Source organism: Brachyhypopomus gauderio, chromosome 1 (assembly GCF_052324685.1).
Source record: "Brachyhypopomus gauderio isolate BG-103 chromosome 1, BGAUD_0.2, whole genome shotgun sequence".
Lineage (NCBI taxonomy): Eukaryota > Metazoa > Chordata > Actinopteri > Gymnotiformes > Hypopomidae > Brachyhypopomus > Brachyhypopomus gauderio.
Genome location: NC_135211.1, coordinates 44,689,734 through 44,705,823, shown reverse-complemented (window position 1 = coordinate 44,705,823; position 16,090 = coordinate 44,689,734). Strand labels below are relative to the sequence as shown.

Below are 16,090 nucleotides of genomic sequence, written 5' to 3'. Positions count from 1 at the left end.
TTAGAGGGTAGAAACACAAAGAATGTGTGTGATTGGCTGAAGGGCCAATCTTATTTTACTATAATTTGCATCCCGTGATCTAGTTTACATTATACAGGGACGTGAGGAGGAACTGTACGAAGGCCCCCCCACCTTTATCTTCTCACCGCAGCATCTAACTGAGAAAATGTTTCTGGTAAATACACCCCTACTGATCTAATCCTCTTTCATCCAAGCCTCTGCTAAGTTCTTGGTTCTTACTCTCATCCGATCCAGTTTGTGCTGGGAGGCTGGACTTGGCTTGGTCTTCTAACTGAGTCCCAAGGTCTCTTGGACCAGTGTGTCTTGGCAGCTCTGTACAACATGACTGGTCACCATTCTAAGCTCATTGGCTCGCAACTCTGTCATGAGTGCAAAAACACACAAAATTGAAGTCACACAGGAAATCCAAGCATATAATAATTTTGTTCACTTTTATTCACTTCATAAAAGTTTACTGTATGCAGCCGCAATGTTTTCAATTAAAAAGTAAACTACTTAGAGTAGTAATGTCTACACATTTTCTGGTCTTATACACCCGTCAGATACAACTTTGAACTACATGTTAAAAAATGCAACCCAAAAAAGGAAGGTAGAACAGTTATTTCTGCTTCCATATCAAGTTCTAACAAAAGTTAATTACAGCAGGAAAACTGACATGTTTTGTTCATACAGGTTTTATATTCAAATCATACAATTATACATTTTGATTTATATTTGATTATTATTGAGTATTAAAATTTTTACTATTCCTTTGACTAATTACTAAGGGTAATTACTGACTAAGGGTTCCTGAATGAAGACCTCTATCACAATGAAGTATTTATCACGGATGTGTAGGACAGATTGTAAAATTTGCATCATGACTATGAATGTTAAAAACAGTTTTGCATATTGGTGTCATTAAACCTGATCAAGATAAAGTTCATTCTTCTTACAGCAAACACAGCCTACTTTGCAAAAACTCATGTTTGTTTTCAAATTCCTCTAAATTCATCAAAGCCATTTTGCTGAACCAGCATCTTTGAGATATATTTTGAAGTCGTAGGCAGTTGTTCTGCAAGTTACTGTAGTGTTGCACCAAGACCCAAACCCAAGTGAGAGTGATCCCCACCCCTGAAGAGAATATTCTCACGGAGTAGTCCAGGAAGCCCCCTAGAAAGTGTAGCAGAAACCAACACAAATTTCGGAGGATGACCGCCAGACATGGCCACGTGTGAGTTCAGGCAGCATCAGTTTGGAGACGTTCCTCATATCGCACTCTCGTAGGTGACCGGTGCGTCCGATGCAGACAGCGCCCCCTGACTCATAGCTGCGATCCAGAAAACAAACACAGTGTGTGTTGAAAACATGGGGTAGTTGGACCCTGCAGGACAACTCTGGCTCCGCCTTCCCTGTTATGCTGGGAAGTGTTGCCATGCAACCGAACAGGGTAGCTTTCGAAGTGAAAGTCTGTTCACAGTGCTCATAGTGTTCTCTAAATGTCCCTGAACTTTGATGGGCAATTCACGTGGACTTTATGATCTAGTTCAACACCTGTGCCATCTGGCGGTTCATTTTGAATGATATATAAAGTTTAAGAACCTTTTATTGTATCAAGCAGACTGTACACTGAACAAACAATGGTGTCCTGTCATGCAAATTGTAAATAAGCAAGAGAAATTCAAAAGAACATGGAGGAATATGTTCAATGAACTGTGGAATATGTCTCACGGATAAAATGGTAAGGACGATACACAGCTTTACTGCTGAATTGATGGTGTCTTTCTCACCGTCATACCTATACAAAGTGTTCGTTTGATTCGGACTGTCTGAAAATACACCACGTGGCCATACGTGTTCCTACACATGCTGCTTACACACCACCATGAATGATGCCGCATGTGCAGCAGGTGGAGGCCGTGTGTGTGTGTGTGTGTGTGTGTGTGTGTGATATCTCACCCCACTTGGGACTCTTGGGCTTCTGCAGCAGACGCGGGCCACACAGGCCGATGAGCAGGGCGCCGGCGGGGGCCGTGATCAGGATGGCGAGTACGGCCACCGCTAGCACGTCCATGCCATAGAGCTGCGCTGTCTTGTCCTGTCTGCCCCGCGCCATGTCCAGCGCCGTTGAGCCAATGGCGGCCTGCCGACAGAGCGATTCAGCCAATCACATTTATACCAAGAGCTTGAAATTCATGAGATATTCCTGCTTCTCATAACATTTTAAATTGCTAATATTTGGTTATTACGTTTTAAGGCATTCTGTTTGGTAAACACTAAATAGTTCAGTACCTCCAGTGAAACATGAAAGGCAAGCAGTTACAAGACTGAGGAAGGACAGTGTGAACCCACCATTGTCTTCTTGAAATATGAAGGGTATATTAACAGAAGCTAGCAGGTATCTAGTTTATAGTAAACTATAACCTTCAAAGTTCAATATACAGTATATATAGTAATGTATCTTGAACTTAATATAAGGCCCCCCTCCCACAGAGAGCAGAAGGGCTTATTCCATTATCTAAAGCCTTATATATATATATATAATACAGCAAACATAAATGTCAGTTTGATTATCAAAGTGTGCAGCAGTATAATTCTAACAGTTTCTAGTTTATGTACTGAAGTGTAATGTGTCGGGTTAAGTAGCCTGAGCATGTCACTGTGTTCTTTTGATGGTGACTTTGATCAGAGTGTATAAGTGATGGGATAATGTACTGTTATCTACCAAGGTATTGCTCATCATTTTTCTATCTCTGTTGATGACTGATCGTGGGAGATAAAAGGAGGTCAGGTCCTTAATGGGTTTTAGATGTGCATGAAACAGTTTTACTTCCTTTATCGTTGTTTGATGGAGTTAGTGTAGGTCAGAAACGTTTAAAGAAGTCAGCAAGAAATCCTTCATATCCATTATAGGCATTTAATTAAGGACGTTATGAAATCCTCTGGTCATATTGGTTTATACAGAGTGTCTTTTATTTTGGAGTAAAGTGCTTCAAGTGATCGTTTACCTGCACAGTTGCCTTTGGCATCCAAGCCAGAGCGATAAACAGCTTCTCTTTGAAGTTGAAGCCCGCACAAAGTACCATAACGTAGGTGAAGACGATCCGCACAGTCAGGGCGATGCACACGGCCACCAGGCCAAGGCCTGAGAACACACACACACATACAGACAAATACAAGAACTCAGATCACATCTCTCACACATACATTTCCTGTGTAGTTAGTATTCTCGCACGCATTAATTCTGTGTAATTGATGGTAGTGAGATCCTCTAAGCTCTCTTCAGGAGCACAGAAACCTGCTCTTTTTTGGCCAAAGACCGAAAGCTATTTACATAGGTCAAGCTTGTGTGAGAAACACATATTGCAGACTGGTTACAGTGTCTGTTGTGGCTGGGGTAAGCCACAGTGACTTGGTGTGATGCACTCACCCACTGTGATGGAGTCTTGAGCAGCAATGTTGATCTCAGCACCAATTAGACCAAAGAGAAGAGGTTGGAACACATCCCAGACTTTGCCCACAATGTCCTCTACAGGAACCTGAACACACACACACACAAACACACAGTCTTGCTATTCCAAATGTACCTTATCGTTACACAGAGTGGTATTAATATCGCTGGTATGGAGGTATGCAGACACTCTGAATGTAACTCACAACATACAAGGTACAGTGACAGACAGATGATTTTACTCTGTGTGCTCTGTCCAATGTAACAGTATCAGTTATCCAGATTTCCCACAGTGATCCAGATTACATTTGAATGAAGTTTCCAGACTGGCTATAAATGTTTTCAAATAGTGGTGGAAAAGAAATAAACAGAACTCTGAGAATACTGATCTGCTTATTCGATTCAGTCTTAGTACAGCAGTACAGGATTTCTTATATGATAAACAAATGTGAAAAATATTTGATTACAACTTACAGAAATGATGGTACAAAGGTGTGTTTATAAGTGTAAAACATCGTAAGAACCTACAGAGATGACACTATACAGATGACATGTTTTCACAGTGCAAATATCTTTTCACAGGGTGTGACTACTGACTAAAGTGGAGTGTGTGTGTGTGTGTGTGTGTGTGTGTGTGTGTGAAGTTGCATGTAAGAGACTAAACGAATCGTAAAAGAGAACTGAAACTAGCAAGAGAGAAAGTAAGAAAAACAAGCAGTAAGGTGAGAAAAGAAAATAATAGCTACATAAAACATAGAAAAAACATAAGAAAGAAAGTTCTAGAGGGAGGGAGGGAGATGCCAGCTTCTGACCTTGGCCGTTCGCCAGCCCACCCCAGCGAGGAAGGCCAGCACCAGGGTGCACAGGCCCCCAGAACCTGGGAAGCCCAAGACGTTACTGCCAAAGACAGCAAACACGCACAGGCCCAGCAGCAGGAACGCACGCTTACCCACCAGGCCTTTCTGCATGGGGATCAGAGACCAGACATCACAGTATCACATGTAAACAGTTCATCTACATTCCACGGCAGCCACTACGTGTGAGGGAACACAGATACTGATCAAAAACGTAGAGAGAACAGCGCGGTTCTGTGTGACTGAGCTGCAGAGGCTGCGTGGGGCCACATGTGTACCTGGTCTCTGCTTGGGAAAAAACGAAGAAATAAACCAAGGCCTGCACCAGCAGTCACGCCGCCTATCACCTCCAAAAGCCCTCGCAGTACGCTAAACCAGGTGGAGCCTGCAGGGGGCGACAGAGAGGCCGTTTAACTACGAGTGTCTGCAGTCCTGCAGACCGGTGATGAACATGATGGTGTTTAATCTTAATGTTACAGTGTGCCAGAACAGAATGAATGTAGTACCACCTCACGTCTCGACAAGGACGTAACTATGAGGCCCAGTACTAACGGAGCAGTACATCTAACTATCTACAACAGGGGTGCCCAATATGTCAATCGCGATCTACTGGTCGATTGCGAAGGAAGTGTGGGTAGATTACATGACATTAAAAAGTAGTGGATGAATGACAGGCTATCGTCCATCTGCACTGACAGTTGTATTTTGTTTCACATACATAGTAGCCAATCTGACGTACCCCCCCACTGAAAAGTGGGCACCCCTGATCTACAATATAAGACCTCCACCCAAACACACCGCTGGATGCTAATGTCCTTGTACCTGTAGCGAACGCTATGCCCAGACAGGTGGTGAAGCCCGTGATGGCCAGGATATCGTCGAAGCTGCCGGCTGCCATCAGCAGGGTGGGAATGCCCTGTTCCAGGCCATAGCCCTCCTTCTGCAGGAGCAACATGGAGGGGACCACCACCGCTGGGGAAACGGCCCCCAGAACGAACCTGCAACAGGCAGCCACGGGGATGAGCCCCTCACCAACTGACCTAGAGGCAGATTAGCCTCGGCACACTCTAATCACACCCACTAAGAGCAGAACTGAGAAACTAGTCTCAGATCAGCATAAAAAACATTCAGACAGAAATACTCTGTCATACAAGTTTACAAGTAATATTATTTTATGATGCTTATTAAAATATTACTGACAGATTTCTACAATTTTTTTTTCACTGATGAGGTAAAAATGTGATTTTAGCTGCTGAGATGTAGCAGCTGTAAGCACCGTCAGGCATAAACCTTACCCCAATATAAACCCCCAGATCCAGGGCAGGCCCATAAGGAAGTGCGAAACTAATGCAACAGTGGACGCTTCTATGAGACAGGGACCCACGGCCACACGCAAACACACTGCTTTCAGCTTCTTGAGGGCCTGGAACGAACACACACACACACATGCACATACAATAATGATTAGAACATAACTCTTGCTCTACAGCTCTGAACAGAGTATGGCATTGAGCTGCGTACCTTGGCATCCAAGCCCAAGCCGGCTCTGGCCAAGATGACAGAGAGTGCGATGTTCCTCAAAGAGGCAGACCATCGATGGTCGATGTAGACAGCATCTGTCACTACAGGGGTGTTTCTGAGGATCACCCCTGCTAACAGCATGCCTACACAATCACACACACACACACACACACACAAACTCTGAGAATCCAAACAAACCTCAGAGCACTCATTACACTTCTGGGACCCGTGAGAGCATACAAAACCACATTCAGGATATATGAGACTTCAGTTTCACTCCCAGGATGGTTCAAGGCAAATATTATTTTTATATTAACTTCAAAATAATGAAAATGACTGTGCAGACTTGCTCTCCTCTTTCCTCTTTTAAAAGTAAAAGTAAAAAGTTATTTAGTACTGTAAAATAGCTGGGCAACACCAGTTCTGTTTTATATAGTGTAGTTAAAAGCTTTGAAGAGACTGTTATGAGACTTTTAGTTTTTATTTTTTAAGGTAGAGTGCATCAACTTGCAGCAGAGGCATTCGTAGCATCGTATATCTGTGTGTGCTTTATATTTGTGGTATGTCTGCTAAGTAGATAAACCAAAGATCACAGATTTCAATCATCCTAGTCAGTTGATCTTGTTTCTAAGAAACTGATACAGCATACTGATGATGCAGTGCGGTTTTGACAGCAGCAGTGTGATCAGATCAGTAATGGAAAATAAGAAGCTAGGAGAGTCTGTATGAAAGGCCTGGAATAAGACAAGGACTTTTGTGATTTATGTATTAACTTGAAAAGGCCACAGTGCGATTCTGTCAATTCGATGCACATACACTGTATGTTGGGCAACAGAGCACAGACCACCACACCCACCACCCTGCCAAAGAAAACACAGGGAGTGACTCGCGGTCAGATTACCGAGCGGAAAAAAAGAAAACAAAAGATGAGAGAGAGAAAGAGGCTGGACAGAGATGAAAGAAATGGAGAAAAGGTGGAGAGAGAGAGAGAGAGAGAGTGAGAGAGAGAGAGAGCGAGCACGATCAGGGGGATCTAAACAGGACAAATGAGCAGGGGTCAGGGGGTCTAACCGAGGAGTGGAGGCAGAGGTGGTAATCTGGGGATGTGCAGCACCCCCACCAACTTCCCCCCGGCGACAGCGCAAAAGAACACGGCCAAGACGCCGAAGAGGTTCCCCCCTGGGAGACACTCCTCCTCAGTGATGGACCACACCACACCAAAAGACACTGCAGCCATGGTCACTGCGGGAACAGAAGAACACAGCACAGAAATGTTCAGACCAACCTCACGCAAAGTTATGGACGGCTTATTACACAGGGTGTGTGTCACGAGCTCATTTCCATTCCAACGGATGACAGGTGTGTGTGTGTGTGTGTGTGTGTGTGTGTGTGTGTGTGTGTGTGTGTGTGTGTGTGTGTTTTCACACTCCTGGCAACCAAAACCACCATGTATGCGCTGGTGTGAAACCAATACACTGTAGATCAATAGGAACAACCTCACCCACACCTCTTATCAGTTACAGTACTGTTATCAGGTTGACATGATTGTACGTGTGCCAACCAACCACATTAGTTGTTAGCTGAAGCTGACTGATATTAAGTCCAGAACTGTTCACAATTATCCAGGTCTTAAAGGGAAGCAGCACTGCTATCATCTTTTGGTACCATCCAGTGTCTGTGGACTGGTGCCAATGTTGGTATCGACCCGGTGGTGGTTAAAGGGGGCACCTGTGCATCCTCACACACATCTGTTCTAGATCATGCCCCCCAGGCTCACCTTGAGTGATGTGGAGAGCGAGTCGTCCACGCGGGGGACAGTGACACCATCGTCGCAACCAGGCGCAGTGCTTGTGCGACCGGTCGGTGTTGGTGCAGGCGTCGACCAATCGGGACACCCGTGGGACCAGCGCTGCTTCTTCCGGGAGGGGGGGGCCCGGGTGGGCTGCATCCCCGACCACTGTCTGGTCAGCGGCACGCTGATGCTAAAACCAGAAGGTGAAGGAGGTCAGAGGTCAGAAATCAAAGCAGCAAATGTGACATTTAGCCCCGCCCATTTGGAGAAATGTCATCAGGTCTGATTACAGGGTTAAATCAGAACCTGTGTTATCAGGCTGTATTTTCAGAGTCAAGGCTCCCTTTTCGTAAGTCTGTAAACATAGACATCATGGCTCGTCAGGGAAAAATACCCATAAAAGTGAAACAAATTGACCAGGAGTGGAGCCAGGGCCTCATAGCAGCAGTTACCAGGCAAAACCCACACCACAGTACAAATTCATGGGCATACTGCATGGAGTACGTAATCTTACTGTAACTTGTATATGCATTAGACATTTACACTACTCCTGCAGAATGCTTAAAAGTGCGTTTCCTGCATTAAACTACTGCATTAAATCCACATTCACGTGTCATGAAACAGGTCTTACCTCAGCATGGTTCCCCACTACAGGAGATTCATCCTCCGTCGTCTGTGAACAGGTGGAGCGGGAGGAATGCGCTCCAGACGGGACTCCATCCATGGCGCACACAGGGTTAGGAGGCGCGCACTGGGTTAGGTGGGCGCGCACAGGGTTAGGAGGCGCGCACAGGGTTAGGAGGCGCGCACAGGGTTAGGAGGCGCGCACAGGGTTAGGTGGCGCACCAGCCGCAGGTGAAGCGCATTCCCGCAGCTGCTCAATAACTGGGCGTTCACACTAAAACTACAACAGAGACACCAAGTCGTCATTTAAGTCCGTGAGACGAAGCCTTTCATCGTAACACTATACTGTTTACTGTAGATAGTAGCCTATATTCTCAATATTTGGCAATAACTTTTTTATCATTATTTCTAATATTCTTTGTATTGAGACAGCCCATTATTGTTGTTGTCATTATCTAGATATGTATTTATTTAAAGGGAGACTGCGACTCGCCCATAATCTAAGGATTAGTCCCCATTTAGACCTGTATATGCTGCCAGCTGGTTTTAAATCACGCCCTTTAGTGAGCACTAAACCCCAGTTTATTTGTATGTTTATTTTTTTGTACATAAAAGTCGTTGTTGCGCTAACTAGAGCCCAGTGAACTGCCTATTATGAGGGTTATAACACTGGTTATTGGTTAGGGTAATGATAAGCAGCTACTTACTGTCGGGAGATGCGGCTGGTTGCTAGCTAGATACCTTCTTAGAGAAACGTTTAAGCGATATCTCGCAGCTATAACTAGCGAACCAGCCAGTGAAATGGAAGACAACGTTGTTATTACATCTTAAATGAAAGACAACATCTTCGTACAGATATATGTCGCTTTTACTGTAGTCCCATCAGAAAACCGGATAACGGCTTTGAATGCCCTATGGAAAGATTAGGTAGCTAGAGGTGGCCAACTACAAACTTGCACGGAGTTGACAAGCTAGTCCTCGACAAACAAAGCCAACGATTAAACAAACTCCGTTTATTTAAAAACTATATTTATTACATACATTTATTACATGCATTCTTTATTATTATAATAAAGCATTATTATTATTATTATTATTATTATTAATCATCATCATCATCATGTGGTTCATTTAATCTGTAAATTGTCCTACGAACATATCACATAGAAAAAAATAAACTCCGTAATTCCTTAGACAATCCTTAACAAATATGAAATTTCCCTTTTTTTTTAAAAGAACAATTATAAAAGAAACACTATTTGTTTAAGATTAATCATCCTAATAATTGAAACTTGGATTCTGTGGATTTTTTTTAGTTCATTCATAGAAAAAAATTAAGAAGACGTGGTATCAAAAATTTATATGTTGATAAAATTGTATGTCAACATCCAGACTACTGAAAGGAACTCATATTTCATAGTGCAAAATATTCAGATGCTCCAGCCTCCATCGATGATGTGTTCTGTCCCAGTCACATAGGCAGACTGCAAGACAATCCCATTAATCTCAGTGTTAGTGTTCAGAATTGGTTATCTACACCAACACCATTTATTTAATGCCCCAAATAAGCTTTTACCATTCAAAGGGCGCAATCCATTCATGACCACGAGTGACATCTACGGGTTGTGTATCTCTGAGAATGACCTCACCTCGTCTGAGGCCAGGTAAACACACAGGTGAGCCACCTCTTCAGCAGTGCACATCCGACCTATCTTCTGCCGGGCCATAAAGTCCTTATAAGCCTACAACCCATAATGCAACAGACCAGGAACAGGATGGCAGAAATAGTTACCTGCAATTTAGTGACTGAAAGCTAGCATTTTCATCCAGTGTTAGCCACCCTGAGCTGTCCTTTCATCTGTGATGTCTTGACAACATGTGAGATGATCATCTGTTAACAGAGTGGTCTAAGAAGCATGCAGGAGGCCACAGCTGTACTGGTCATACCTGTTCAGGGTCAGGTCTGGCCTCAATGCGTTCTCTCAACGATGGTGTGTCTACAGTACCTGTGGAAAATAAAGGGCTAGACTAATACTGCTGTAATGTTGATGAACAGTGTCAATAGAGATTCTTCCCTTGAAATATCTAAGAAATTTTATTTTAATATGTTTTCTGCTTCACCAACACTTTTCAGTAAAACATTTTAACTGTAAAATAACATTTTAAACATACCAAATAAGTGTTATTATTATTATGTTTCTCTGTAAAATGGGCCTGAAAACTGTGGTGTTTAGCAGCGTACCAGGACAGATGCAATTGCAGCGGATCCCTTTCTCCAGGAAGTCTGCAGCCACTGACTTGGTTAGGCCGATGACAGCAGCTTTAGACGTGCTGTAAGCACACCTGTTCACAACACCTGGGAAGGCAAAAACGAGCACACAACTCCAATGATGATGATCACCTGATGTGTGTGTGTGTGTGTGTGTGTGTGTGTGTTCATCTACAGGGCCCACAGAGAGTAATTTTTTCTAGCTCCAGAACACACCTGAGCCAATAAAAATACTGAACCCTTTGTGTGGATGTACTGGGAACAAGGTTAGAACAATATATGTAAAGGCAACACATGAGGCAAAAGAGATTTTTCTGCCAAATGTATGACAAACTTGAAAAAAAGATCATGTGTACCTTTGATGCTAGATGCCACAGATGACATATTAATGATATTCCCAGACTTGCAAGCCAGCATCTATATGAATGAATGAATGAATGTTCAATTTATATAGCACCTTTCAAGATACCCAAGGTCGCTTTACAATTTTAACACAGGTACAAGTCTATATCCAAGGGGCAGAATTTAGATTTTCAGTTTTTGGTGCACTCTGCAATCAAACTCTGTAATCACGCTCTGTAATGCACTATTAATCTCAGACAACAGCGAAGAAATTAACATAGGAGTACGACAAGCCATGTGTTCTAAATTAATCCAGCAGGTGGCGTGAGGATTATGGTACCTTAGGCAGGAAGGCCTTGATCATCAGGTACATGCTGCGTACGTTGAGGTTCATGGTGAAGTCCCAGTCTGCCTCCTCACAGTCCAGGATGGAACCGTGGTGGACAAACCTGGAGAGAGTGACGACTGGATCAAATTAGCACCATGAATCCACTCCACAACGCAGGAAGGGATGCTAAGGACAGCAGTTACAACTGGAAAATGCACATTTTTGACATCACGTTAATCCATACAAAAGCTGGCAAGAAACATAACAAGAAAAACACATTAGGAAGATTGTAAACTGAGTTTACATTTTAGGTGTACTGCGAGTGTAATAGGTATGGAATTACTATACAGATCTAAAACAACTACCCTGCCACATTAAAAAGCACATCAACATGGTTCAGTTCCTGAGCCAGCGCCTCGACTTGGGCCTTTATGGTTACGTCAACAACTTTAGTCTTGATTCCTAAACAAAAACAAAGAAAAAATTGTAAGCAATCAGCCAAATGTGTTTCCACATTTAGAACCAAGTTGAAAAGGACATTCGGCACAGGGTATTATAGAATTACTGGGGATGATGCAAGGGCATCCTAGAAAAGACTAAGAAATTGACCAATGTCTAAGTCACTCATTACAAATAAGGCGATCCAAAAAAGCGCATTCTAGTGTATAATGGAGGAACTGTGGAATGAGTCATTTGATGCAAACTAAATGCCTGCTTTTATCAGATTAGATTAAGTGGCAATGCGCCGATAGATGGCAGCACAACACTACCTGGAATACCATCCAAGTCTTTGAGTTTGTCGCCATTGATGTCTGTAGCCGTGACTTGTGCTCCCTCTCTGGCAAAAGCCTAAACAAATGCAGTGAAGTCAGTGACTACAGCCAAGTGCAGATTCATTTAAGACTGACGCTATGCGTGATGTACATCTAGGAGTTAAAATGAAAGTGTTGATATTTCTGAGGCAGCGTGCCAATTTCTTTCCCGTCATGATTATAAACTAGTAATTTCCTCCCTGAGCCTATTTGATCATATATTAATTGTCTGAACAGCATGGCAGTCTGAAAGAAACGAAGAAACGCCATGTGTTATCTCAGCGATCACCACTGAGCTCCGAACAGCTGAGGTGACTGTGGCTTTCATCTCCACACAAGTTCCTCTAGAGCAGGTGAAGAATTCATGCAAGTTCCCGCTGTCTCTCCATCTCCTGGAGCAGCCCGTAATCTGCCTTGTCCACTCACCTGTAACTATTGCTACATACATATATATAGACATGTGTAATACGAGTGTGTGTGTGTGTGTGCCAGACAAAAAGCAGCATTTGCTCCTGAACTTTGAGCTACAGCAATCTTGACTTTATGCTATCCTATTATTTCACACACACACACACACACACACACACACACACACACACACACACACACACACACACTACAATGGAAACTCAAATGGAGGTCTGCAGCATGTCAACTTCTTAAAACAGTAGTGAACCGCCCTAACTAAGGACACGGCCCGCTGAACAAAAGAATGTTGTCTTTATGTTGACAAGCCAGTGGGCCTGCCACTCGCTCTGACAGACACGGACGTTTTTGGGAGCAAGTTCAAACCACCTGACAGTTTCACAGCAACTCCCAAATGCATGCATATGCCACAGCTAATAACAATTTAGCGCTGCAATTTTTATTACAATGATTTAGCAACATAAACCCATCGGTGGTATAGTGTCACAGCAGAAGAGAATGACAGCAGAACGGGTACAATGGCTCTTGGGTCAAAGGTTTCTGTGATTATATAATTTAATAATCACATATTATTAATATAATAATCTTACTATAGCGGCTGCTTTTCCGATCCCTTGTGCAGCTGCAGACAGAAGGATGACTTTGCCGTCCAGTCTGCCCATTTCAGCTGGAGTCTGCAGCAGTGCCGAGTGAGCTGTCAACTGAACATGTAGCTCATATTAACGATTTTTTTTACAACTTTTAGTAATCGAACAGTGTATTTTGTGCTTGGTGGAATGGTTGGTTTGGTCTGACTCTCTCTGTTATCCAAAATTCCACAATAAACGTTTTAGGGAACTAGTGACATTACTGAACATTTGACGCTGCTAGCAAAGGACCTGCTAAAAAGGAAGCCAGCCGGCTGATTGCAATGGCCCTCCAAAATACAGTTAAATACAAAAACACGGCGTTGCACATTTGCTATGGCATACTTCCAGCGCCACAACCCTACAATGTCACTACTGTAACAGAAAGGTTTCATACAGAAAGAATGTGTGTGGAATACCACGAGCAACTTACAACTTGAGTTGCAGAAAAGTCCTCACGTGACAAGCCAGCGCGCCGCGGTCACGCGCAGAAGCTCGTTCACGCTGAAGGTCCCGTGTGCGTGCTGGTCGCAGAGGGACTTTTAACTGCACACTGAAAAACTAAACGTGTTCTATAGCTAAATTAAATATATATTAGATCTAATAGGAATTTTGAGTAATTCGGATGGCAAATGAATTTCCCCAGTGTATTTCAATAATACAGTGTGATTAAATAGAGTACTATTAGAATTATATAGAGTGATTTAATAATTTGATTTGTGAATTTTATAGCGATTCAAAAATTCTATAGCGATTCAAAATGGGATACATATAGTGAACCGAATAGGCGTTTAACAGGGTTTTGGCATCCTATTATTACAAATTGCATACCATGAGTACACGAGGAAGTGTGTTTCAAGAATATAGTGGTGTGATTTGATCGTGTATTCAAAGCTTCAAAAAGTGAAACGTGGTGAACTGAATAGACTTATTCACGTGAGTTTTGGCATATTAATTACTCCAAATTCCTATTAGACCTCAGTTAGATCTGTTTCATTTAACTATAGAACACATATATTTTTAGATGTCCAATGTGCAGTAAAAATTAGAAGTTCCCTAATGTTTTTTAACAAAATAACTACAAACTAATTTTAAAAATAATTTATATGTTTGAGCTTGAGGGACATGAGCGACATTTGCATTATGTAATCTTTTTTAAATAAGCCTAGTAGCCTACATTAACTCACTCTCGCTAGAGGTACTGGAGAGATTGAGGCTCTACACATCTTAGACTTAAACAACTTAAACTAAAAATATCAGTAAGTGGGGACTGGTGAGCTCCATGGAAGATGGGTTCTGTTTTCAGTCTTGGTGTGTCCATGTTTTCTGCCCAGGGAGTTCTTGCTTTTGGTTTGGTTCGGGAATCTGGTCCCGGACATTTGTAAAGCTGCGTTGTGACAACATGTCTTGTAAAAAGCACTATAAAAACACATTCGACTCGACACATTAATCAACGTCTGAGATAGTCTCATTTAGACCAGGCTTAAACCAAGCTATCCATTTAGCAATCAGTTACTTGAAATAAGCCATTCCAATCAAGGCAGACAGAAAACAAACGAGGGTGCAAATTGCTCGGTGTTCTTGGGATAAATATGGACATTTCTGATCATCACATCCATCATAATGCCACATGACAAAGTCAAATATTTGAATAAAATAAGAACTTCTAGACAACAACACCTCCCCTACCCTCCCCTCCCACCCCAGTGACAAATATTAGTGGTGCTGAGTCACAGGTGGGCCTGGGCCCCCCAACTGAGGGTTGTTTTAAACCCAGCATGTGTGTGGGAGAGATTCGCTCAGCCAGATATAAATAAATATACTGATTTTGGCATGTGTTTGTTGGTATTTAAATGTAACAAGTGTACATGTAAATGGAAACTAAAATATTATAATCATGATGTAATTGTCTTTTGCTGTGTCACTCGGAGTCTTGTATTCATGCAAACGGCGTCCTTCGGCAGCAAATCGGATCAACACCTACGTCTGATCATCAAAATCACGACTGAACAATCGGACCAACATCGGGAACGTGAACGAGCAGACTCCGTGGAAGGTCAATTTCACAGTTCACGTCTTCGATTTGTCATGTAGGCCTAGCTGTCTAGCCCCAGAAAACAAAACACAACATGCATTTTAAGGTAAGCTTGAATATTTTTTGTTTGTTTGTTTGTTTTCATTACTAATCCTCGTGCCTGCCGTGGCATTTTCCTTCAAGTGTGCTCTTTCTGCGAGTGTTTTGGGTACTGTATTTCCATATAAGCTTTCATGCTGTTTTTTTTCCCCCTGACCGTTTGGTCAAGGGTGTAAGCTGTTTTAGATCCCCTTAGAGGCCCAGAGAACCGATCTCTGGTACTCCTGACATCGACAGACTGGACTTCGTCTATCCCCGGTGACGCGTGTGTTTGCGTGACTGGTTCATTTTGTAACACAACTACTTCGATTTATTGCATCACATCCCTTTTCAGGTTTCGTGATGGTGGGGAAATTGCACGAATTAAATCAAATCAAATCAAATATATCTGTATAGCGCTTTTCACAACACATGTTGTCACAAAGCAGCTTTACAGGATTTACAAGTTTTAACAATCATATGGGTCCAAATCCCTAATGAGCAAGCCAGAGGCGACAGTGGCAAGGAAAAACTCCCTAGATGGTGGGGAATAGGAAGAAACCTTGGGAGGACCAAGACTCAAAAGGGAACCCATCCTCCATTGGGAGGCCCGTTAACACACAAATTACACAAAAACAAATTATACAGATGAATACACAAGTCACGAACAAATCACACAATCAGGCTAAGTATAAGGTAACTAGAATGAAAGTTCTGAGTGTTGATATTGTCAATGTAAATGTCTTGTGATGAATGCCAGGTTTTCATTCCGTGTCCGTGACCAGCCACTTTCGGAAGCCGCCAGTCTCTTTTTCTTTCTCCTTCGTTTGTGGTCATGTCTCGTGGTAAGTGTTTGTCTGCGTGGTGTTTTGTGAAGAGTTCCGCCGTGTGTGTTGTGTGTGTGTGTGTGTGTGGCACGGCGAGGACCAGGG

The 16,090-nt window shown here is 42.8% G+C and overlaps 2 protein-coding genes across 3 annotated transcripts; both read right to left on the bottom strand.

Annotated features, from left to right (window-relative positions):
- Positions 1–438: 438 nt before the first annotated feature.
- On the bottom strand, positions 439–9,179 carry LOC143521937 (sodium/hydrogen exchanger 9B2). Its single transcript, XM_077015475.1, has 14 exons — positions 8,950–9,179; positions 8,440–8,522; positions 8,250–8,401; positions 7,604–7,808; positions 6,898–7,068; positions 5,827–5,969; positions 5,601–5,728; positions 5,128–5,303; positions 4,584–4,690; positions 4,264–4,413; positions 3,431–3,539; positions 3,009–3,145; positions 1,960–2,143; positions 439–1,330 (listed from the first exon to the last, which is right to left on the bottom strand). Exons 3-14 carry the CDS (start codon positions 8,340–8,342, stop codon positions 1,269–1,271), a joined length of 1,665 nt encoding a protein of 554 aa, XP_076871590.1. The 5' UTR covers positions 8,343–8,401; positions 8,440–8,522; positions 8,950–9,179; the 3' UTR covers positions 439–1,268.
- Positions 9,180–9,291: 112 nt separating this feature from the next.
- bdh2 (3-hydroxybutyrate dehydrogenase, type 2) lies at positions 9,292–13,567 on the bottom strand. Of its 2 annotated transcripts, none has more exons than XM_077015506.1 (10): positions 13,479–13,567; positions 13,010–13,120; positions 11,952–12,030; positions 11,547–11,643; positions 11,194–11,302; positions 10,868–10,928; positions 10,485–10,598; positions 10,190–10,248; positions 9,819–9,984; positions 9,292–9,726 (listed from the first exon to the last, which is right to left on the bottom strand). In XM_077015506.1, exons 2-9 carry the CDS (start codon positions 13,079–13,081, stop codon positions 9,859–9,861), a joined length of 717 nt encoding a protein of 238 aa, XP_076871621.1. In that variant the 5' UTR covers positions 13,082–13,120; positions 13,479–13,567; the 3' UTR covers positions 9,292–9,726; positions 9,819–9,858. The 2 variants fall into 2 exon arrangements, with proteins under 2 accessions (XP_076871621.1, XP_076871614.1); XM_077015499.1 differs by having other exon boundaries at positions 9,303–9,726; positions 9,892–9,984.
- Positions 13,568–16,090: the final 2,523 nt, after the last annotated feature.

Bases quoted from the DNA above. Each gene is read 5' to 3' on its own strand.
- LOC143521937 (XM_077015475.1), bottom strand. From the start codon at position 8,342: ATGGATGGAGTCCCGTCTGGAGCGCATTCCTCCCGCTCCACCTGTTCA. The intron at 5,304-5,600 runs GTAAGGTTTATG...TGCCTGTTGCAG, and splicing joins ATCTGGGGGTTTATATTGGG to GTTCGTTCTGGGGGCCGTTT. The intron at 3,146-3,430 runs GTGAGTGCATCA...GTGTGTTCTCAG, and splicing joins TCAAGACTCCATCACAGTGG to GCCTTGGCCTGGTGGCCGTG.
- bdh2 (XM_077015499.1), bottom strand. From the start codon at position 13,081: ATGGGCAGACTGGACGGCAAAGTCATCCTTCTGTCTGCAGCTGCACAA. The intron at 12,031-13,009 runs GTAAGATTATTA...GCATTTGTTTAG, and splicing joins TCGGAAAAGCAGCCGCTATA to GCTTTTGCCAGAGAGGGAGC. The intron at 10,249-10,484 runs GTACGCTGCTAA...TATTTTCCACAG, and splicing joins CTGCAATTGCATCTGTCCTG to GTACTGTAGACACACCATCG.